General features: G+C 42.2%; 2 protein-coding genes across 2 annotated transcripts in view; both read left to right on the top strand.

Annotated features, from left to right (window-relative positions):
• hspa9 (heat shock protein family A (Hsp70) member 9) overlaps window positions 1-25,306 on the top strand; it is a 353,332-nt gene that overhangs the window by 270,685 nt on the left and 57,341 nt on the right. The gene's annotated exons all lie outside the window — the stretch shown is intronic.
• LOC146980299 (uncharacterized) lies at window positions 7,373-11,085 on the top strand. Its single transcript, XM_085788872.1, has 4 exons — window positions 7,373-7,950; window positions 9,251-9,394; window positions 9,614-9,866; window positions 10,279-11,085. Exons 1-4 carry the CDS (start codon window positions 7,399-7,401, stop codon window positions 10,944-10,946), a joined length of 1,617 nt encoding a protein of 538 aa, XP_085644998.1. The 5' UTR covers window positions 7,373-7,398; the 3' UTR covers window positions 10,947-11,085.

Here is a 25,306-nt window from a genome sequence, read left to right as displayed (position 1 = left end):
AAATACATGGAGCGATTCTAACCACTTTAGCCTGCTCCTCAACCAACGGCAGTCTTTAACCCATTTAGGCCTAAAACGCCTGGAAAAAATGCCTGTAAAACCTATGGGAGATTTTAAAATGACCCCCTAAAACCTGAAGTTTTCTGGAAATTCAACAGAAGTGTCAACGCCTACTAAATAATTGATTTCTCAGCCTCTGTAGCAAATGAAATTCAAAAAGTATTTGAGAGCTTATACCTGTGGCTTTCATGTGAAGTTGTGTTTATTTGTCCAAACCTTCAATAAAGTTTTTAAAAAATTCAACAAACTCAGCAAATTGAGAAAAAAAGGCTTTTCCGCCTTTTATTGAACAGGAAAGTTGAAAGAGACAGAAGACTGCAGTGAAAACTATACCCTCAACACATGGGGCAGGTGCTCTACCAACTGAGCAGCACTATTTCAATCTAAAATGTAAAAAAAAAATAAAGTGTCAGCACAATAATAAAAAAACAATTTCTAACAAGTGTCAGTGCAGCATTATTTTCAATAAAAATGTAAAACTAATAAAGTAAAATAAATAAAATAAAGTGCACTAGTATAAAGTGTCATAACAGCAGCAATAAAATAAAAGGTACTGACAGTGCATTATCAGTCTGTGTAATTTGCGTCACCTTACATGTAACGACGATAGTGCTTGCCAAAGCACTCAATGTGCAGAGGTAGGTCACACTGTTTACAGCCGTAGACAGTTGGCCCACCTATTTTATCTTTGTCGGGGACAAGCTGGCACTCCCTGCACGCCTTCCGCTTGTCATAAACTTTTCCACAGTCGTGCTGTGGAAGAGCTGTGGCTCCTCTGGTACCTGAAGGTCCTGCAGTTGGAGATGGAGGAGGAGGAGACGGAGAAGACGGAGACGGAGAAGAAGGAGGAGGACTCACGGGAGAGGCCCTTGCTGTCACCGGTGTGATGAGCTCTTCTGCGAGGTCTTCCAGCCACTTCTTGTATCCTCTGTACCTGGTCCTGAAGGCTGTTCCTCCAACTGACCTTGCAGCGATGTACGCGTTGTAACAGGACACAGCCAAGAAGAAGAAAAACACCCTCCTCCACCACTTCTTCGATCGATGCTGGAAGCCATAGTAGCCAACCATTTGATCGAGGAGATCCACGCCTGGAACACACACAAACACGACACTCAGTTTATAAACAGATTTGCTCAAAGGACCAGAGTGAAAATAAGCTTTCAAGCTTTTTTTTATATAATTTTGAAAGATATACAATACATAATAAATTGTCATATATTTGCATTTTTGTCCATAAAACATAAATCAGTCAAACAAACCTTTCATATGTTTCTGGTAATCAGCAAGACAAGCTGGCACTACCACCTCGGACTGGCTGGTTCCCTCCTTCCTTCGGTTCACTGTCCCCGTCGCTCTTGGATCATGATGGTTGGACAGCACCATGACGGTCTTTGTGTCCTGCCAAATGCAGAAAGTGAGGTCTTCTTTTTGAGCTACCCTGAAGTCATGCTTTCCCAGAGAAGCCTTCTTGGTCAGAATGTCATTCTTCGGAAGGCCCTTCCTGTTGGCGCGAATAGTGCTGCAAGCATTCAAGCCATGGCTCTTCATCTCCTCCAACAGCTCTACCCCGGTATAGAAATTGTCCATGTAGATGGACAGGTGAGAGCCAAAGTAGGGGGTGGCTAAATCCATGACCACACGATGGGCAAGGCCCTTCTCCTGTGCCCCTTCACGCCCTGCATAGACCTGGAAGTATGCAAGAAAAAGAAGTCTGAGGAAGAGCCTTGGCGCTTGAAAGGTCACTCAAAATAACAACACATTACAACAACAATACATATTTGCATAGGAACCTCTTCCTGTGCAGATTTCATTTTTCTTACCTGGAAGTTGGTCACATATCCCGTGGAGCTCTCCGCCATGACCCACACCTTGACACCCCATTTTGTCGGCTTCATGGGGAGGTACTGCCTGAAGGAGAGACGCCCTTTGAACTTGATCATGCTCTCATCCACAGACACAGTCCCATTGACCTCATACAGTGCCTGGAATCGGGAAGTGAGGTACTCAAGAAACCAGCGCATTTTCCAGAGCTTGTCTTGCCTGTTTATATCTGGTGCCTGGTTATTCTGGAGGTGTAGATACCTGAAAATTCAGATATAGACACAGGTAAGTTACCTTAGATGAAAGCATAATATAAAACATTGTCATAATTATAATGTGTTGTGACTGTGACATTTACTGTCTATATTGTAAATTACATTGGACTGTAAGCTACTGTTTACAGTTGTATGTGATGCCTGAATAAAAATACTATGCATAATACACTATCTATATTGAAATTACAATGGACTGTAAGCTACTGTTTATACCTGTATGTGATGATGACTGAATAAAATAAAATCCTCTGCATAATACTAATACATGCCCATTAGCAAGATGTAAACATGATATGACCATTGGAAGAAATAGACATAGCCTAGTTCTCATTAGCCTACTGTAATAATAATAATAATAAACAATAATAATAATAACAATAATAGCCTACATTTTATCTATAATGCACTTTTATGGGTACTCAGTGACGCATAAAGTAATAAGACATAAACAGTCATGATTTTTATATCATCATCATCATCATCACAATCAATTAGTATTATTATTGTTATTACCTCCAGATGGCCGCAAATCTGTCCCGGGACATTTGTTTGGGGAACTGCGTCTTGAAAAGATCCTTTTTCTGTCGCCAGTAGTCTCGGCGAACCGGCAGAACGACGAGCCCCATGCCGATGCACAGCCCAATAAATGTCCTCATCTCCGGCAAACTCACGTGTGCCCACCCCTGGATGGAGTGCTTTGGCTCTGGTCGCTGTAGTTGTTGGTCTCGGTGACGAGGCGCGACCACAGTTCATCTGTGAAAATATGTTCGAATACTTCCACCGGTGTTGCATCTGCCGCAACATTGAGTTTCACCCCTGGGGTGCGGTTGAACTGCCTTGCCGGGTTGGGGTGGAAATTATCGGTCCTCCACTCCGTTTCGAACCCTTCAAAATCGTCTTCCCCATCTTCGTCCTCTTCCATAAAAAGGTTTCTCATCCACAAATCCCGGTCGATGGGTTCAGACGGCACAAAGTCCGGGTCAGCAATAAAATCATCCAAATCGCTTCCTTCGCTTATTTCTGAGGTCCCTCCGCTACACTCCTCTTCCGCCATGTTTTCAAAATTCTTGAAAAGTCTGGAAAAGTCCCATGATGCATTGCGACATTCCCACACGTATTCTGATGCATTTAATTGGCCAAGAGACCGGAAATAGGTGGAAAAAACTACATAGACTACAAAATGACGTATCCGCTTTCCCGGTTTGAAAGGTAGAACGACGCAACAGCGCCCCCGGTTTTAATGGTAGAAATGCGGTAATGCTGTCCCGGATTAAATGGGTTAAAGTCAAAAATACATTCTTCATCATAAACCTCATTCACCAGTTCACGGAGCAGCATGGAGTGATAAACAAAAAAGGAGGGAGATGAACTAGCAGACATCACCACTACAGGTGCTCCTCGGTCTCTGTGTGAAGCTTACAGAGCTAACAGACGCTACTTCCTGTTTTTACTCATTTCAAAATAAAAGCATCAAAATGAATTTAAAAAACCCTCTGCATTTACAGTCAGTATGATACCAGCAAGATAACAAGTTGATGGATAAACATGGGGGGGTTGCAGCTTGTAGCCCGATCCTACCGGTCACTGTTCTGCTAACATGACGCCGTGGTCGTTAAATGTTAAACCGGTCCGGTAGAAGTCGGAGAGGAGCTACGGTTAGCATAGCTATCACGGAGCTAACAGCCAGCTAACTTATTTAGCCGTGTTAGCAAAGTGAATCGTTTATTCACATTAAAACTCTAAAATGAACTTGTCTTGGACGGTGACAGTCTCATATTTTTATATTTTACATCCACTTAGCCTACACTATCATCGCTGCTTCTGGTGCTTCCTCTTCTTCTTCTTCGTCTTCTTCTTTTTCAACTGGCGGAAAGAGACACCCACGTGGGGGTGTGTTTGTGTTTGCCGTTGTGACCAATCATAAGAGGGCAGGCCTGGCCCCTTGGTCCCGCCCCCAAACAGTCAAAAGTCTGTGACTCGAGCGAGCAGAAGTGAACATGGAGCGCACAGAGGGAGAGAGCTGCTGCAGCCAGCACGCGCACTGTAGAGTTTAATATACACATCAAGATGCATTTTTTAGCTCTTGCTGTGTATTTTTACTCGCTCGCACCTGCCTGCACGCTCTCGGTTGTTGAATTTGTACGGGCGAGGACTAAAAAAGTGCACGTGGCAGTTAACTCTGCGCGTGTGATATAAGATAATTTGCGCGTGTGTATGTTTTATCGCTCGCTCAACATATGACATAAGTATGACGCCATATGGGACTGGGACTTAATGGACAGCGGGAGGGGGGAGGGCTTTCGGGTTCTGTTGATCTGTGTGTAATAGTTTATTATATGCCGCCTGTGATGCGTTTTGAGTTCAGTGAAATACAGAGACTCAGACTAAGTAGCGACTTTGATCATTGCTTCCCTGGACGCACCAGTAGCGCGAGCCTAGATCCGCCTGCAGCAGGACTTCTTTGTGCCAGTTGGGGAATTGTTACAAACTGACATCGGAGTGTGTGATTGTAAATGGCGAGACTTTGTGTTTGTTTGTTTATTAAAGCAGAAGTAAGTGGTCCGGTCGTTTTCGCTAATGCTGCGTTCCAGGCAGGCTTTTGAAATCGTAAATTACAGCTTCAAGTCACAACTTACGACTTTGTAGCGTTCCAGGCAACCCACTCGTGTTTTTCCGACCTGTTTTACCGGTGAAAGTCACTATAACGGCCACTCGTAACTTCCGACCGGTGAACTCGTACCAGATCGAACTGGTACCACTTCACGGTCGGAAAAATATGAGTTTCCTTGAACGCACCATAACAGTCCTCGTCCCTACGTCTCCACATTCACGGCGTCCCTTGGCTGCACACACAGCCCTGCATGCCGTTCTCTCTCCTCATTGGATAAAAACTGTAGGATACGATAAATGTTTTCTCTTCGGCTCAGAGCAGAGCAGAGTGACTGACAGACCCGTGTTTCAGTCCAAACACTCTATGTAAGTGATTGCTGTCGGAAGATACAACTATTTAAGACTTATATTAACACAAATATATCACTTACTTCTGCTTTAAGCTTCCACTGACTGTATCACATCTGTACACATGTCTTAAAACATGAAAAAAAAAAAGTAAACACACACACACACACACCCTAACCACCGCTCGGAGTAACACACATTTACTTATGGAAATTAAAGCCTTGTCGGAATGGCGGGACGAAACTGTCGGAATGGCAGGACGTTTACATGTCGGAGTGGCGGTATGTCGGAGTGGCAGCATGTAACCGAACAACTATGCAGAATAATTACCTTGTGTTATATTTTTACCGTCATTAAACGGATTCAGATTAACTGTGATGGTAGATGAATGACTTGTAACTTGTTTCAGAGAGAGTGGAGGCTCGCTTCCACATTGTGGCTGAAAACCAAACCTGCTGATCAGAGCCTCTGACCCGGGCGGTGTCACAGACCCCTCTAAACGCACTGTGGACGTGTTATTTTTTTGAAAAAATCTAGCTTTATATACAAAGGGTTCCCGCGGGTCCTTAAAAAGTCTTAAAATGTCTTAAATTAAAATCTGCGTAATTAAGGTCTTAAATTGTCTTAAATTTACGGTAAATTTGTTGTCGGTATTAAATTTCCAGACGGTGCATTTAATGCCGATGGGAAAACACTGTGTCCCGCCGTAAAACTTCTAATAGTGTGTATTTGTTTCATTAACTTACCGTGCAGTAAATAGGAGACAATGAGATTATTACCTGCTTTACGGTAGATCAGCGACGCACGGTACGTCAGCGACGTAGCGACAGACGCTGACCATGACGCTGACGTCGGGCAACGTCCGGCATATTTTGCGGTTATCGAGGAGAGCGGAAAGATGCAAAGAAGATGGGGAAGTGTAAATTTAATGAAAAATGGATGGAAGACGATTTATTCAAGAGGTGGTTGGCTCCTACGGAAAACAACAACAACGCCATGTGCAAATTCTGCAAAAAGACATTTTCATTAGGGACCATGGGGCTCAAAGCCGTCGAGTCGCACATGAGAGGAGAAAAACACCAGCGGTATGTGGCAGCAGCTAGCGGGACCAGGCTAATTCCTGCTGTTTTGCTTCCAGCAGCACAACCTAGTGTTAGTTCAGGCGTCACTTCTCAGTCGGCTATGACAAGCTTTGTTTCACCGCCGGAGACCCAAAAGGCAGAGGTACTGTGGGTTATCCATACTGTTGTGAGGCACAGTTCATTTAAATCAAACAAAGACATAAGTGGCGTCTTTGCCGCCATGTTCCCAGATTCCCAGCTTGTCAAGTCATTCACCTGTGGTGAAAATAAAACGGCATACATCGCCAAATATGGCCTCGCTTCATTCATCAAGAAGGAGCTATCGCGCAGCGTCAGTGAGAAGACATACGTCGTCATGTTTGATGAGAGCATGAACAAAACTACAAAAAATAAACAGGTGGACCTTCATTTGCGGTTCTGGGGCACCGATGAGACTGGAACACAGCACGTCATCTCCCGCTACTATGGGTCGCAGTTCATGGGTCACTCCAGAGCCCAGGACATGTTGGCTCATTTCAGTGTAAGTAACGTTGTGTTTGAAATCGCATACTTCTATTCAGCTCACACACTTTGAACTATTGTGTTGTTACCTTTCAGATTGTCAGAGTTTAGGGTGTGTTTGGTGTGTAGGGTTTTGTCTAAATATGCCGATTTGTGATTTTATGGGTTGTTTATGGGACGACAGGGCAAGTAACAGCTGTTTACGTCGACTGTCACCCGTTGCCATAGCAACAGTAAACATTAAGGAGTGGTAAACGAGAGATGCAGAATCAATCGATCATCTATGATTTTACTAGTAACTAAACCTATTTGAAATTTTTTGTCTAATTTGGAAAATTTACCATTAAATTTGTAAGACACACAGACTCTCACTCTCTGTATATGTAGGCCTATGTATGTATATATGTATGTGTGTGTATATGTATATGTATATGTATATAGAGAGAGAGAGATATCTAGAAATCAGTCAAATAATAACAAAATGATAATTGTGATCATCACAATTAAGTTGTCAGGAGTTTTGATGGATGGTTTTTTTTTTTTTTATCTTTCCATTATAAGTACAACCATTATTATTAGTAGTAGTAGGAATATTTTAATCATAATTACACTAATAATTGCTTGGCACATTGAATTTATAATTTCCTTTTTTCCCCATACTGTATGTGCAGGAAATGACAAAGGAGCTGAATCCGAACAACATGCTCTCCCTGTCAATGGATGGGCCCAATGTCAATTGGAAATTTGTTGAACTCTTACAAGAGGAACACAGAGATCAGTGTGGGGGAGCCCAACTACAAATAATTGGAAGTTGTGGCCTCCACACGATGCACAACTCTTTCAAGAATGGCTTCACGTTGTGGCAAGTTGAGAAAGTCCTGAAAGCCCTGCACTACCTGTTTCATTGTGCACCTGCAAGGAGAGAAGACTTTGTGTTAGTGACTAAGTGTGACACTTTTCCTCTACCATTTTGTGGGCATCGTTGGCTGGAAAACCTTCCAGCAGTGGAGAGAGCCATTCAAATTTGGCCATATGTTGTCACCTATGTGGATCAAGTCAAAACCAAGAAGCTCCCCAATCCAAGGTCATCATCATATGACACCATCGCAGAAGCCCGGATGGATCCCATTATCCTGGCAAAATTGCACTTCTTCATGACTATCTCAAGAAGTTTTCAGCCATTCCTCAGCAAGTACCAGACAGATGCCCCGATGATTCCCTTCCTCGGCAGAGATTTGGAGGATCTGATCAGGGTAGGCCTAATGACTGCTAAAAATGTATTAATGGTTTTACCCAGGGGGCAAAATCACAGTTTTTTGAAAAACGGACACGGAGCGTTGTAAAAGGTTTGACACCAGAAATGATATCTAGGAACTTCAAGGATTAAAACCTGGGTGGACAACCCGGTCAACTAGCTGCTGGAAAGCTACAGGGGGCCAAAACCCCTTTCTTGGGTCATTTTGCTGGCGAAATGATGTAAATGCAAATATTTAGGTACTACAATGGCATAAATTGTCATACAACTATAAAATTTGGCAGAGAGTATCTTGACACATAGGGAGAGGCAAGAAAAGAAGATTCTGGGGTTTGTTGTAACTCGATTTTAAGATATCACCCTCAACATCCCAAAAAAGACCAAAAAAAGTACTGTTCGCCTGACAAATTCTCATGAAAATTATTATTTTTCAGCACTTTATGGAGAATATCTATGCTTAACATGTATATAGAAAATTTCCTTAATTCATAAGCTTCCATTTGAGTCCAAGATAGCCTTTCTATCTCAAAAGCCCCACTTGCTGTGGCCAACGGTCTTCTCTATCTCTCTGTTCACTTTGGGGAGACCAGAAATAGAATGGTTTCTGATCAGGCCAGTTAACATGTAGTTTTTCACAATAGGTGTTGCATTGTTTGGAGACAGCCTGTAGCTTTCCAGTAGCTAGTAGAAAGGCTATCTTGGACTCAAATGGAAGCTTATGAATTAAGGAAATTTTCTATATACATGTTAAGCATAGATATTCTCCATAAAGTGCTGAAAAATAATAATTTCCATGAGAATTTGTCAGGCGAACAGTACTTTTTTTGGTCTTTTTTGGGATGTTGAGGGTGATATCTTAAAATCGAGTTGCAACAAACCCCAGAATCTTTTTTTCCTGCCTCCCCCTATGTGTCAAGATACTCTCTGCCAAATTTTATAGTTGTATGACAATTTATGCCATTGTAGTACCTAAATATTTGCATTTACATCATTTCGCCAGCAAAATGACCCAAGAAAGGGGTTTTGGCCCCCTGCAGCTTTCCAGCAGCTAGTTGACCGGGTTGTCCACCCAGGTTTTAATCCTTGAAATTCCTAGATATCATTTCTGGTGTCAAACCTTTTACAACGCTCCGTGTCCGTTTTTTTGCTTTGCCCCCTGGGTATTTAGTCTTTTAAGCACCCTTACTTACAGAGTCATCAGCATGTTGATATTTGTAGAAAGTATTGTAAATACTGTAATACTTATAACAGTTTTGATTCTAATAATAATTATTATGCCTGTGCCATTCTACTTTCAGAGCCTTCTAAGACGCTTCATGAAACAAGATGTCCAGGTTGATGTTCCCGCGGTAAATCTGGTCAAGCTTGACGTAACAGACCAAAAGCTTTGGGTCCCTCCAAAGCAAGTGGATATTGGCCTGGGAGCCACAGCTGTCCTCAAGGTAACTTTATTATCTTAGATAACAATGTGCTATGTCAGCTGCAAATTCACTTGACTAGTGAAGTATTTATGCTGAAAAATTTAGAGATTAGATTCATTGTTTAGGTATCAAGCATTTAACATATTAACATGATTTGTTGCATATTCTGTAGTGTAAGTTACACATAGGGAGAGTTTATTTGATGTTTCAGGTGACACGTGACTTTTGTGCTTTTGTCAGGGAATATCAGGCAGTCAGAGTGGTGGAAGTGAGCGTGATGTGTTTCAGTTCATGCGAGACAGCCAGAGTGCTCTGTCAAAAATGTGTCAGAACATTTTATTGAAGTGCCCCCTGAAGTACCCCACTGTCCGAAACATGATGTGCCTGGACCCCCAAAAGATGCACACTGAGCCAGACAGGTGCCTGCAAAAAATGAAGGCCCTCATCATGAAATTTGTGCAGGACAAGAAATTGTCAGGAGGAGTCACAGCGGGTAATATGTGTAGACATATTAGAAATGAAAACAGTTACCTTGTGTTTAGCAAAGGGAGTCTTTGGGCACCTTCACCACACCGTTGTTTTCACTATAATTTCATCCATAAATAGTGACAGAATGTAGAACTTTTTTGGTAATGGGATTCATACACTTTTTCTATTAAAACATCTAAACGCCAAAATATTAAAAGATGGGGATTTGTGGTCTAATTTGTGTCAGTTTAGGGGTCCTTGGTTTGAAAATCACTGCTCTAAATGTTTTGTCTCTTTTCTCAATGTCTTTGACTAAGATGATGTTGTTTAATTGGCAAATTGTCACATATTTTAGTGATTTTTTATTTTTGTGATTTCCAAAAAATATAATTTTAACCGGAATTATTATAAATGTGCTTGTCTTTGTCTAAATGCAGGTGATGAGATTGCACAACAATTTCAGAAGTTCCTCTTCACTGAGGCCAGAGGGGAGGATTTCATGGCCTTCAGTGCATTGGATGGAAAATCAAGAGTTGATAGCTTCCTGCATAAGACCATGAATGGATATTCAGCACTTTGGAGCTTTGTGGAAAAGCTACTGCTTCTGTCTCATGGACAGGCTACTGTGGAGCGTGGATTCTCCATAAACAAGGAGGTGGAGATGTGCAATATGAATGAAGACACTATAGTGTCACAAAGACTGATCTGCGACTATGTGAGGGTGTGTGGTGGAGTGGTCAAAGTGCCACTGACTAAAGAGCTGCTAAATGAGTGCGCAACTGCACGCACCCGCTACAGAATCTTCTTGGATGATGAGGGGAAGAAAAAGGAAAAGAAAAAACAGATGGACAAGAGAAAAGGAGCTGAAAATGAGCTAGAAGAGCTACGCAAGAAAAGAAGAACAATCTCAACCGTGTGCGAATCTCTCGAGAAGGATGCAGATAGCCTTGCAGAGAAGGCTGAGAGTACAGCAGGGACCAAGATGGCAGAACTCATCACTAAATCCAACTCCATGAGAAAAAGATGCAAGGACAAGAGAGGGGAGTTGATGGACCTAGACCGTGAAATTGAGAAGAGGGTGGGAGAGCTACACCACATGTCTTGAGGAGAATTTGGGATGTTAGAAAACAATGGACCTCTTTGTTGATTGGTTTCTCTTGTTAAGAGTAATGTGTTAACATGTGTGTTGTTTTTCAAACACTTACATACATTATTTTTCAACCGTTTGGTTTGGTACAGGCTGTTTTGAGGACTTACTTATAATGTGTAATGTGTAATCTGTGTTGGAAGTATTCTGTCTCTTTGGAAGGAAAAAAAAGTTGTTTTGCAGGATTAACACATGGCCCCTACTGAGCTATGATAGAGACTGCTTTAAGTGTTATTGTTTTATTATTGTGTTCCTACATACAAGGCAGTCCTACATTCAATGCAGTAGTTCTTACATGCAATGCAGTGTGCTATTTAACATGCAACATGCAACTTGTGTATGTTATGTTGACTGTTCAGCACCACAATGGAACAAAATTGAAAAAAAAGAAAAAAAGAAAGAAAATGTCAACTGTGAACTTTAATGGCATTAACAATAAAATAAATTGAGTATTTTACTACGGAAATTGTTTTGACATTTTTGGGTCTTAAATTACATTTGTTGAGGTCTTAAAAATGTCTTAAAAAGCATTAAATTTCACTTTTAAAATGGTGCAAGAACCCTGATACATATTCTCCATATTCAACCTTTAATATATTTTGGAAGGAGTAGGCTATGTCCTCAAATGTATTTGTGTATTATTGTCCAGGGACTTTGTTTCAACTTCTGGCCTGCCTACAACGGCTAGGCAGGCCAAGAAGAAGTGGAACAATTTAAAGGATAAGCACAAGGTACGAATTATATCTTATTTGATTTTCATTTGTCAGGTCACAATGTAACATAGACATTCAGTTTCACAATGTGATAATAACCTATTTTCAGGAGCTGAGAGAGCCACCAACAGGTAAGGGGGTAGAGGCCGGGAGTGTGACCGCTGCCACCTGGCAGTGGTACGGTGCCATGGATGCCGTACTCCAGGGGCAGCACGCCATCAACCCGCCCCTGGTTGTGGCCAGTGCCGCTGCAGGTGGCGTGGTCAGCACCCCGGCCTCTACCTCCACTGCAGAGGAAGAGGCAGGAGAGCAGACAGCAGGACAGGAAAGGACAGGCAGAAAGAGGAAGAGGGACAATGACCTCCTGGACTTTTTGAAGAGTCAGGTAGAGAGAGAGGAGGAAAGAGAGAGGGAGGCTTTGGGAAGGGAGGAGGAGAGGGAGAGGGCAGCAGTGGCAAGGGCAGACAAATATCTGTCTTTGTTCGAGAAATTAGTTAATAAGTTTTAATTTATCTTCATGATTTCGGTTGTGTTCTGTTTTGTTTAATGATTTCAATTGTGTTTTGTTTTGTTATCTGTTATATTAAATATTGAATTATCATTTTGGTCCAGACGATTTATATTTAAGCAATGCTGTACTATATATTCACAACAAAAAACAAAAAATATAAGCAGAAAGTACCCAGCTGGTGGATACAGAGCCTGGCGGTACATGGGTGACCTCCGGAGGACCAGTGCATCGTGCACTGACCCTGGCTGACCCACATAAATGTCCAGGAAAGACCCGTTGCCATCACAGATCCCCTGTAATATGATGGACGGGAACAGCTTCCTGTTAATGTAGCTCTTCTTTTGTGGCTCTGCAGGAGGAACAATCCTCACATGGCACCATCAGCAGCCCGAAAAGCCTCATGCCCGGCAAGCTGGGCGAAGCCAGCCCCCACCTCTGCCATCTGCTCAGCCCTGGGGAAGTGGATGGTCATCATTTCCTCCACGACGCGGTGTGCAATCCTGCACACTGTGGCCAGTGGTATGGCGAAGACATCGGAGGTGACCCTGTACGACGCTCCACAGGCGAGCCAGTAGAGCGTCACCAGCACCTCCAGCTCATGGCTCCATCCATGGCTCTTCTCCCGGGGCAACATCTGGAGCAGCATGGTGATGCTGTCCCTGGAGAGCCTGAACATCTGGAGCAGCATGGTGATGCTGTCTCTGGAGAGCCTGAACATCTGGAGCAGCATGGTGATGCTGTCTCTGGAGAGCCTGAACGCCGGCTTCACCTCAGCCCCGGAGAAGAAGGTGGCCAGAATAGGCACCTGTACATTCAGCTGGGTGTACCTACGCACAGGGCCTTGGTCCTGTATCAGAGGAAACATACATTTTAGATTTATTATTTATTCATGTATGTAATCATCTATTTATTATCATGAAAGCTGTTTTTAATCATATATTTATTATAATGAACTCCCTTTTTTAATCAATTTATTATGAGTTCTGTATTTAATCTATTATCATAGTTTTGTATTTTTATATTTATTGAATATGTATTTATTAACTCATTGAGTGCCAACCACGTAATTTCTCGTTTTTCGTTCCCATGCGTTGAGTGCCAAAAACGAAATTTTTCGTTTTTTGCTTTTTTTTTAAATTATGAAAATAGACACTTTAATACACATTATATGTAAATTTGGGGACTCTACGACGAGGAGAACTGAAATAGATGACGATCAAAGTCACATGACAGCTCATGATCTGGAAGTTTTTATCATAACTCAGCTTCTGCAAACGGAGTTCTGCATGTGGAAGCAGCAGCTGCGCCGCAGCTGCTCTGCTCTCACCCGCGAGGCTGCAGCAGCTGGGAGCTGAACCATGAAGCTCTCAGCCGACAGTCCCGCCCGGTCTTCATCTGGAGCAACACCGTGTCCTCCCCAAAGTCCTCCCGCGGTAAAATCTGATGGTCTCTGGGTCAAAGCAGACCGGCACCACCGACCCGTACCACAGACGGACCGCGACCACCGGCGGGACCGGTGTTCGCGAGCCGCTGTGGCCGGCAGAGCCTCACGTTCCGCGGCGAGAGGCTGTGACACGGCACGGTGCGTCTGTGTTATTGTTGTTTAGTGGCGCCCCCCCCGCCCCCGATGGTGGTTTTGTGAATAGAACAACAATTGTTGTGTATATTTATCTTATACGAGCCCTTTGATCCAGAAATGCGAGTGTCAGAAGAGCGACAGACACAAACAGCGCACCTTTCATAAAAGACGCTCTATCTCCTTTTCTAGAAAAAAAGGAGGGATTTTGGTGAAACCCAGCCATGTTTAGCTTGACTTTTCTCAGGAACGGAGGCACGTAGAAACAAACGGTTTGTGGCCATTTGAAGGATAAAGTTAAACCTTTCAAATGAGCCACAGTATGTGTTGGTGGCAATAATATAGAATACACTATGGCTCTAAAATAAAAAGTCAAATATGGTCTAATTTGCCGGTACACTTGACTAAAACTTTGGAAAGGAGCGCGGCACTCAATGAGTTAAATTGTGTTGAATGCCAAATGTCTTAAAGACATTATATGAAGTTTGTTTAACTCTATATTCAGTTGCTTCATTTCCCATTTGAAAACCATGACAAGAAGCTGTATAAGATCTTTCAGATTGAATATCAACATCTTCATGTTTGAGTGCTAAGACAGAGACAGGTAAGTGTGTAGGGCATAGGCTGACGGTTATTATTAATTAGTAAAAGTAGTTAATTTAAAGTTAATTTGACAGGGACCACATAGAATAAACAAACTGATAGACTTCAAATTGTATGCATTATATAGTGAAGGGAATAAACCTATAGGTGTTGTAGTTTAACATAATTAACCGCAATTTTCAAAAAGTTTATCATGTCATCATTTTTTTTTTTTTTTGAAGTAGACTAAATAAGATAAAATTACACAAACTAACCAATCCAGAGAGACATGCCAGGATGGCACGCCTCCTCTCCGTCCATCGCCAAATGGCGGCTCTCCTCCGGCGGATGCTCTTCCTCAAACGCTCCGCTTCCTCTTCCGCTTCGGCGTACATCGCCCCGGCGATAAAAGTAGTGGCCAACTGCGCCATGTCATCAATTTGACAACAACTGACACGTGACAACAACAACAATAACAATAACGATATAAATAGATAATTAGCTAAATTTCCGCTGCGTAACTGCTCTGTCCACTACAACAATAAAACCCACAACATTTTCCCGCCACTCGCCCTTTATATAGGCAATTTTCTGAAAATTTATATTCATATTTGTATAAAAAGAAAACACAATATTATATCCTCATATAATATATAATAAAATATACAAATGAAACAGAGTTGTTTTTTATAGTGTTTATTTTATTTTAACCAGTGAAAATAACCGGAAGTTGAACGCCGTCAACCGGCAAAAACGATGACGTCATCAAGTATGTTCCTGTTCCAATTGCAGAAAAAAGACCGTCCTCCCGTCCCGTACCCCTGGAGTTCGTTCTTCCAACTGACCTCCGCAAGTCCAGACTCCCGGAGTTCACAAGTTTGAACTTGGCGTACTGGGTATTGAGAAACAGCCACTGTACCCACCCCCCCCCCACCCCCCACAGGCCCATGCGTAAGCGTACGTAATTGCACTGATTTGATTGTTGTTCCAGTTCTCATTCCCAACTAGCCTACTCCTAAAACCTTAATTATTTAATTGAAATACCAACCTTCGTTTGCAACAGTAATCTATCAATCAGTGATGATTCTCTTCATTTTAAAATATATGTGGCCTGATACTGATACAAAAAGTCAATAAAAATGATTAACTCTTTGACTGCCAGCCATTCTCACAGCAGCTTCCTCCAGCTTGCCCGGCATTTTCCAGCTTTTTGACTGATTTCCGTAGACCCACCATATATTATGTACTGTTACTACATACACATTCAACCCATCAAAGGAAAGATGACGGTCTCTAGTTTCCAGCAAAAAAAACTGTTTGTTTCTATCTTGTTCCAGTCTTGTGAAATTGGCGGTTGAATATAGGTTACTTTAGCCCAAAATGCCATTTTGGCACCAAAATCTTGAGAAAAAGAGGTTTTTGTGTCGGCTGTCATTTTCAGGTGAACCAGTACAATTGGCTCCTTTATATTTTGCTTTAGTGATGCCTCAGCATCTGTACAGTTGTTCTCTTGTAAACAACAACTAAATCAACACTGACAAATGACTTTTGATGACAAAAGACAAAACATTTAGCTACTGACACACACTACTGCAGCCTCTTTTCTTTCTTTTCTTTGAGTTACAACTTTTTCTTTCCTTTTTTTTTGTGTGTGCGTAGGCTACGTGACGTGTGCGTGTGCATGTACGTGTGCGTGTGTGTGTGCGTGCGTGTGTGTCTGTGTGTGTGTGTGCGCGTGTGCGGATCAGTTCGTTTTGTAACCGAAACACGGCACTTTAGATCAGATCCAGCTTCCTCTGGTCAGCAGGCAGCGGTGTCACTCACTCTCGTCTCACACACACATCTACACACACACACACACACACACACACAACCACACACACGCACACACACAGCAGCTCTGGCTGACGCCCCCTGAACTCACAGCCACAGACAGTCTCTGTAGGCAGCTCACAACAGACACTCCCACCATCTTTAGCTCTCGTCACGTTCGCCGGCGCCGTCCGTTCCTCATCCACACTAGATCGGGGGTTTTCAAGCTGCTATCCGAGTGATTTCTCGCAAAATCTGGCGACTTTCCAAACGCTCTTGACGACTAACGACGAGCGATCAACGGGGTTGTTGTTACTAACGTTTGTGCTTTGTATCACGGAGCTGCACGGAGCTTCGACGAGCTGCCGAGCCGCCATGAGCCCCGCCGCCGCCCCCTCAGCTCTCACCGGCGGCCAGAGTGTCATGGAGCGGCGCCGCTGCAGTCAGACACCCGCTCCGCTCCGTGAGGGGGGAAAAACACGCTATAGTTTTTATATCTCTCAATCCAAATGTGTTTTTCTGCACTTTATTTTGATGATACAAGTCTGATCTTCACAGAGGAGTAGGGCAAGACATTCAACATGGCGTTGCCATTAAAAAAACGCTAAGACGAGATAACTCGTCTTTGGCAGACTACGCTTGGATTCGCTAAGACGAGATAACTCGTCTTTGGCAGACTACGCTTGGATTCGCTAAGACGAGATAACTCGTCTTTGGCAGTGAAAGAGTTAATGTGTTTGGCTTTAGCTGAGAATTGTGAAAAATAGCCCAAGAAAAAAAAGAGAAAAGATATTCACTTTGTTATAGACTAGAGAAACTAGAAAATATTAATATTTAAGAAGCTGGAATCAGAGAATTTGGACTTTTTATTCTTTAAAAGAGACTTGTCACAACGGTATAATACTGTAATGCTCCTCTGTGTTGATATTCTATTGAATCTGATATGATGAAAAAACAGTGCTGTGTTCCTCAGCCAAACTTCTGACTCATCCTACTCTCTGTGTCTGGGACGGGGCTGTGACTTTCCTCCTCCTGCCTCTTGTTTTCAATGAAGGGGTCCAGGAAGGAGAGGACCCTCATATATTTCCACTTCACATCCATAACACCCCCTGCTGCTCCACTTGTCCTCTTCTCCCTCAGCTTTTTTTTTTTATTTTATTTTTTTTTTTAAACATGTGTCCATTAAAGGTACAGTATGTAAGAAATCAAAAGCAAAAGTAAAATCCTCCTAATATGTCACAGAGACTCAGGAATAATGTTCATATAACACGATGAACTCACCAACAACACTAGCACAGCCAGAGTTTTCGCATTAAAAATCTTTTTTTGCAGACTGCAAATTATGTTTATGTTTTGAATTTACGTGTTTACATGTTGCGCCACCTAGCCCTCTCTCCCAGTCACGGCGGTGTCAGTGGCGTTTCAGCCTCCGGTCTGGTCCACTGAGCTGCCGCTACGACTGGGAGAAAAAACCAGATCGCTGTTTTGAATTTGACTGCAGTAACCGTTTTTGGCCACATTCTTACATATTGTACCTTTAAATTCTTCCTATTTTTTTTGCACTCTGCGGCTGGGAAAAGGAGAAACGATGTTATGGCAATGTCTAGCTAGTGGGCTCTATGCACAGCTGCACTAGTTCCTGAACTTAATGCTGCTCCTTTGTTTCCTGTCTTACATTATTGGACAAACTGATTAATCCAGGTGTGTCTGAGTAGTCACAATGATCAGACAAACCGAGAGTAATCAGTCTGTCCAATAATGAAGACAGGAAACAAAGGAGCCAGCATTAAGTTCAGGAAGTAGTGGAGCTGTGCATAGAGCCCGTTCCCCTCTCATGGGTTAGGGGAACTGTGAATGTTCTGATGAATTTCATCAGGTGTTTCTCCACAGAACGAACTTATTCTTCTTCCCATTTGCGTCTGCTGCGTTTTTCTGCTGGTTCTGTGAAGAAAAGAATAAATGCAGCTTCATGTAATAATGCAGTTATGGACATTGTGACACATTGTGTTTATAAGCTATTATGAACACAAACATTTACTACTGTAGTTACAGAAACACCCAGGTACAAATGTTGGCTCACCTGTTCATGTAATCCATCGAGTTTGAGGACGGCTGCTTGATTTCAACGTGTATCCCGTCGACTGCACCAATGCATTGAGGGATACCGTAGGCTTGGTGAAAGCCTTCTGTCAGTTCTCAACTTTGGACTCCATGAAAGGAAACTGTATACACAGGGCCCAAGTGAACAGTTATTGCTTTACATACTTAACGCAATATTTTCGACACCACCTGTCTCGACAATCCAAAGGCATTTGCAGTCTTGCGTAGTCTCCCTTTATCTGCTAGATGGTAAAGTGTGCAGGCCACTTTTTTGACTACACCAACTTGTGACCTCATTACGGTTGTCTGTCCCTCAATGTACAGGCGAAGCAGCTCACTTAGGGACAACAGCGATGTCCTTGACATCCGGAAGTTTTCTTGCCATTCTTCTGCCACATCAACTTAATTTTCAAAGTTGTCCCACCAACTAGAGGTCCGACCTGGCCTCATCCAGAACCTCCGTGGGTGGGCTCGGTGACGGTGTGTTTGGGTATGCAGCAGGAGCAGTCTCCTTAATAGATTACGCTGAGTATGAGACACACAAAGTGCTGATAAGTTGCTAAATACCAGCAGTATTTTACAAGTCTCCATGGATACAACTTACTGGGGATGGCTCTCCATTCCGACACCCCGCTGTTCCGAAACTGCTATTCTGAACGTCCGCCTGAAACACCGCTGCCACAAGTTGTGTATGTGAATAAATCCATAAGTAAAAACATCATGTAGAAAATTTTAACATCTAGTTTTTCTTGTGTAGTGACTAAAGGCAATGTCACAGGACAGAGTATCAAAATAGAAGAAATCGTTCGCCACTGAGATGGTACACCGAGCAGTCTAATACTCCACTTCCTCGACTGCCTGCACGTCCTGTTAATCCTCCTGGGCCTATGTATTCTCACTGAGTGTGATTTGGTCGGGTATAGTGTGGCTGCACCTTTAGGTGGAGGATGTGCTCCGGCCCCTGAAAGAGACAGGCGTTGCGTGGGCATCATCCATGGCTTTTTTAACCGTGGCGTACCACCGTCCATTCACTCATGTTGAATTAAATAAAATGAAATAGAACCAAATGAACTATATGTTGTTTTTAATAAAGGTTACTCAACAGGTGACTCCCTGCTGATAGAGGAATACACACATGGTTGTGCGTAATTACGCAGCAGAGTGCCGACAGGGACTTCAACCAAACCTTCTGCGTTGGACTCCCCTCATCCCCCCAGATGATATATTCGAGTTTGGAGAAATTTGAAGAAATTTGAATTTTGGTCAAAAAAAAAAAAAAAAATTCAACACCCGGGGGTTAAAAGTTTTGAACATCGCCTGTGTGGTTTTTGGTCATTTTCTCCACAACCCCCAGATGATATATTCGAGGTTGGATAAATTTGAAGGGCTTCCATCCTGTGGTTTAATCATAAGCAAGATGTTGTGTTTAATATACATGTCAAATGCATTTATCTGTATTTGGTGTTTTAATTTGTGTGTGTGTGTGTGTGTCTACAAGCAAGCATCAGAAAGTGGACATATTCAAGTTAAAGTGTGCCTATCAACATGAGGAAACAGTGGGTGTATTATCATATTTGTCCACCATGTGGCAGTAGAGGTTCACTGATGCCTCTTGAGCAGCAGGTCCAAGTACAGAAACTACCACTAATACATTTTGCAGCATTGCAGTCCAACCTCTCCCTCTATTTTCTCTCTCCCTCTACTTCTTCCTCTTTATCATTCTATCTCTTCTTTTCTATCTTTTTCTCTTACACCCAACTCTCCTTCTCCCCCCCCCCCCCCCCTTTTTTAAAACTTTCTCTTTCCTCTGTGTCTTCATCTCTCTGTGCACTTACAGTACACCGTCTCATCTTGCAGCGGTTTGTGATTTCCACACAGCACAGATCCAGATGGCCACAATATACTTGATATAACTATATTTCACTTAGTGGCAGCCTGCAACAGCCTTTAATATGGAGCAGTGCATTATGTGCTGCCTATCTCCCCCTCTCCATCTCCCTGCTGGTATACATCATGCCCAGTCGGGCTCGTTGCCATTTCCACTGTCTATATTCTGTTAAATAAACAGCTAGTGCAACACTTGGCATCATGCACTCTACTGATGTCTGCATAGTGTGCATGCAGCCACTCAGCCCAGCTGGGTCCATATACTCATACATTATGCCAATATCCTTTTTTACAGTACACAGTATCCACTAAAGAACTTCTTATATTGCGACTCCAGTAGCGAGACCATCTGCTGAGAGGCAGCTGCAGTCATCTGTATCTCTTACTGAGATACTGTAGTGTACATCTACTGCATGGTAGTGGTTTCAGGTTATGATATACACCCTCTAGTGGCCATAACAGACATAACTAGAGCCATGACTCTTAATGGAGTTTCTAATGTCCAAGAAATAATGAGATGGATCAGGGATGCAAGGATAAATAAAAAGTATATAAATATACTGAAGTTATAATAAATACAGTGTATGATTTTGCACTGATGTCAAATAATAAAATCTGTTGATACAAATGAGCTGGTCAGTGACCCGGATTAACAATGAATCTAATGTTAAGATGAAGACAAATGGCCGGCGGAAAGGTCAAACAATTGCGGAATTTAAATCAGCATTACAGAAAAATATGTTGTTGAAGCAGTTTTTTCTATTTCATTATACTGTACACTGCTCTCTGCAGACAAAAGACACTTTAGCCACAAACGCAAATCCTATTTCTCTTTTTATTTCCTGTGAGTGCTTTATTCATGATTATGTTGGCAAAAAATATGCTTACTTACACTGATGCACCGGTATTATGTACATATCTTATAATAAATTTACAACAAAATAAAACTGGACCTTTCTTGGCCACAATCTTGTTCCATGCCCTGAATCTGGGCCTTATACAGTTCTCCAGTATATGGTTTGCTAATGGCACACACATAGAAAATGATGGACGTGTCACAGTACTGGAGGACAACAGGCAGAGTCTACCCTGACGTGGAGGAGCTGTATTTGGGCCAGACTGAGACTGAGAACATCGACTTATCATCTGTCCAGAAGTTTTATTTAGCTATTCACAATACGACACCTCATAGTGTGACACTGCAGTTTGACAAAAATAATGTCAAAGGCAAATTAGATCCTGGTTTTGTGAACCTAACTGTCCTATTAGTTTTGTTGCAGCATTTAGGTACAACCTTTACGATTCTCATTGGTCCATACAGGACCAGCATTTATCTACTTTAGTTACCGTAGTTGATGCTTGCATAATGATGGAAATTGTACTCTAGATTTTATTAGGCCCCATGTTCTTAGAGTAAGGATCGCCAGGGGTCCCAGCAAAACAAAAAAGGGAGGTAATAATGACTATTTTGGTCATTGTTTTCAAACACTCTCAGTTTATGTGTCCTTGATGTGAAAAGCTTTTAGAATCACTTCTATATTTTATCCATTTTATGTCCATTTATATTTATGTTTATATATTTCAAGGTATAGTTTCTCAATATGGGCTGCCCATGGACTGAGCTCTTTCATAATTTACAGTATTAATATAGAATTCAGACTGGCTTTATATGAAAAAAGAAACCAAAACATGGGAATGGAAATCTGATTTTTTTTTTTTTAATTGACTTCCTGTGCTTTTATTTCATAGCGTCTAATTGCAGATCTATTGTACATTTAACATAGGCACCAGTGACAACATCAGCCTTGTTAATCTAAGATCCCTCTCACTGCAGCAGAAGCACAGACAATCAGACGTCAATAATAACTTGAAGGAGGACTCCATTATTAATTTGCCATTACAGAATTCGCCCAGAATGAATACTTTGACAACATTATTAGGCAATCTGACTAAGAACATGGGGCCATAATGAAGCAGTTGTGTTGCCTACACAGCAACATCTACTTAACACTGGATAACACTGGTCAAACCCAACCAAGACCTGAATGCTCGAGCAGACTGAACTGATCAAAGATCTGACTGACTGCTAATGAATTCAGGTTTGATATGTAAGAGACAGAGTGCTACTGTACCCTCTTTTTCATAAACTACAAATTCTCCTTTTTGAGATGTGAGAGTATATGCCAGTGGATGTTGTTGGAGTAGATGTGTCGGGGTCAAGCTGAGGCGTTTGATATGGATCACCGCACCAAACTGTTTGTTTTAATAGATAATGTTGTGAATGTGAAAAATCCAGCTACACTGGTTACATTAGCTTAGTCTCTGTGTTTCTAGCCACAGCCTGTGTGACTGATTCCCTGACTGGGTTTATGTGGGATCACCTAAAGAGAAAACTGGCAACTGTGTTGTAAAAAGGAATAGATCACATACTTTTTAGCTGTTGCTGATGAGAATATCCAGGTGCTGGATGCTAATCACCACTAATGTGAATGGTGTTGTTGCCAGGTTGCATGTGCGCACTACTACCTAACAGTTTGCACATCACAAACCAGGATTCTGACATGTTATTCAATTAAGGAGCGGCTATTGGAAAATTTTCTCTTACAAGAAGAGAACACTCTCGCTCAGCAGTTAAAGGGCCAGTGAGAGAGCACAAAATGTCAATAATATACAGTATCTGCACAGGTCTGAATTATTGATCCTCACCAAGGACTATACCTCCAGTAGCCCGGGGCTTCGAGTTCAGAACTCTCTCAAAACTCATATTTTACAGAAAGTTAGTTTGATACAGGTCTTCACTGTTTCATCGTGTGACTTTTAAACGACCGCCATCGCATTTTCACTCTAAGGTCATTGGAGATTTTTGGGATTGAATTAGGTGTCAGTGCTCACACAGGCTGCATGGATGCATGTTGTTGGTATCAAACTGTATTGTAGCTACTTCATCCAGTGATGTTTTTTGTCTTCGTAATCAAATGATGGAGGTTGATAGTGCCGTTTATCCTTTAGCCTCATTGAGCCTATGTTTTTTTTGTTTTTTTTTAGATTAAACTACAGAAGTTGCTAATCATCCTGGGGCCAAACAAACCAGACACACAAGCATCGTACACAAATACGAGCACAAATTACTCAACATCTCAGATGACACCAAGAACTACACATGTACAGAAATGACACAATCTAAGAAAAAAGAAAGTGAAGACAGAGCCTGCACTAGAGGAATGATTGTTCTCATCCTCATCTCACATTGAACAGCTATTTGCCTCTAACCGGCTGGAGGCTCTATAAAGGCCTAGTTTTAATTTGCTTTCATTTAAATTAGATTCTGGCCTTGGGAGTCCTAGACAACCCACGCTGACCCGTCTGGGTTGGTTATTGTGCAGTAGACCGGACTTTACTGATGTGACCTTTGGACCTCAGCGCATGTGTGGGTTTCTTTCTTTGTATCACTTTGTCTGGGAAGCTATTAGTGTGATGTCTGTGGACTTGCTGGGATGCCCCATCTAGCATCTTCCTAGCTTTTTCATGATTGATGGCTCCACTAAAGTTGAGGGGTCAGAAGCTGAATGTCCAATCTTCTCCCTCCTATAGAGCTCTGTGTACAAAATCTGACCATGTGGTAAACTTGTCAAAACTCTGACACACACATACACACAACTACATGTGTCTTTCTGTCTGGTGGCTTGTCAAAGTAAACCTGGCCATCTGAAATTGAGTTTTCTAGACTTAGATAGTTTGAAGACAGAAGTTGAAATGCTCAGGCTTAAATTGAGTGTGAAAGCACAGATCTGAATATGTTCACTTGGTGGATGGAGATTACAGATACTATCCAAGATGTATGTGTTTAAAGATTCTACATTTGGGGGGGGGGGATCATTTTCCGTGTCTTTTTGATTATACAGCAGGCGTAGACACTAAATTAATTGATTCATTCTGATCCACTTCGCTAAATATCCTTTAATCCCCTGTGGCTGTTGTTGCAGGTACAATGCCTGCAGGGGTTTCATAATAATAGCTGTTAAGAAATTGAAGAGTTTCATCCACTGAAATTTAGCAGAAATCAAAATTTAATCTAAATTATAACATGATGTGCTGAATGTGTATTAGCAGGATGTTAAAAAAGAACAGGCCGCTTGGTGGCCTACAGAGAGAGTTGTGTCACCAGTTGTTGTGTGTCAACCCTAACTTTAATGACAAAAAGGAAAACAATAGCTGATGAAAATAAGCCTTAGTACTAAAATCTTATCAATTACTTATCATAAAGATTTAGAATCAGAGCCTCAGCAGCTGTGGTACAGATTTAGGAAAATAATCATGGAACTATTAGTATGTTTGTTTCAAAATCTTTTCAGCCCCTTGTAGTATAGGCAAGTGTAAGTCAGTAGGAACACGCATAGTCTGGTAACAAAGTTCTTATTGCTCTACAGCTGCTCTCATCAGGATCAAACAGCAATTACGAACAAATACATTACCTGTATAGAGCGAATAGCGATGGTATGAATTTGTGAGACGATTACAAATACACGTTGGCTGTTTGTAATGTAAGCAAGCATTATATTAAAGTGAAATTCCGGCGTAAGTGTAAACCATGGTCAAACACACCGTAACACCGAGTTAGACCCCCCCTCGAGAGATCAATTTGCCCGACCGCTACATTCACGAGATCCACCAACTTCAGCAAATACCGCAATATCGCCACACACGGCGCTCTCCGGATCCACTGTCTGACCGCAACCAAAACGCCACCATTTGCCCAAAATAATGCTCAGAACTGCACCAAATGTCATCAATAGTACACACAGGGTCCCAGCACGTAGTACGAGTTGTCAAACATCTGCTAGCTTTGCCTGTTTTCTTTAGCAAGGAGATGCAACTCAACTCACCTACTTCTCCTCCGGGAGCCGCTCGTTGGTGAGGAAGCCCTGACGAGTCGATCACCGAGTGCACCGGAGTTCCGCAGCTCAATCAACAATTACCTCATGGAAATACAATCAGAGTTTTTTTTATTTTTATCTTGCATATCACTTTATAACTATTATTATCGAGTGCTGGCCACGATATAGGCGCAAATGAGCATTTTTAAGAGCTGCGGAACTCCGGTGCACTCGGTGATCGACTCGTCAGGGCTTCCTCACCA

Source organism: Trachurus japonicus, chromosome 10 (genome assembly GCF_045865225.1).
Source record: "Trachurus japonicus isolate A0001 chromosome 10, Traja_1.0".
Taxonomy (NCBI): domain Eukaryota; kingdom Metazoa; phylum Chordata; class Actinopteri; order Carangiformes; family Carangidae; genus Trachurus; species Trachurus japonicus.
Note: the sequence above shows the minus strand (reverse complement) of the source record. Positions and strands in the feature narration are given on the sequence as shown.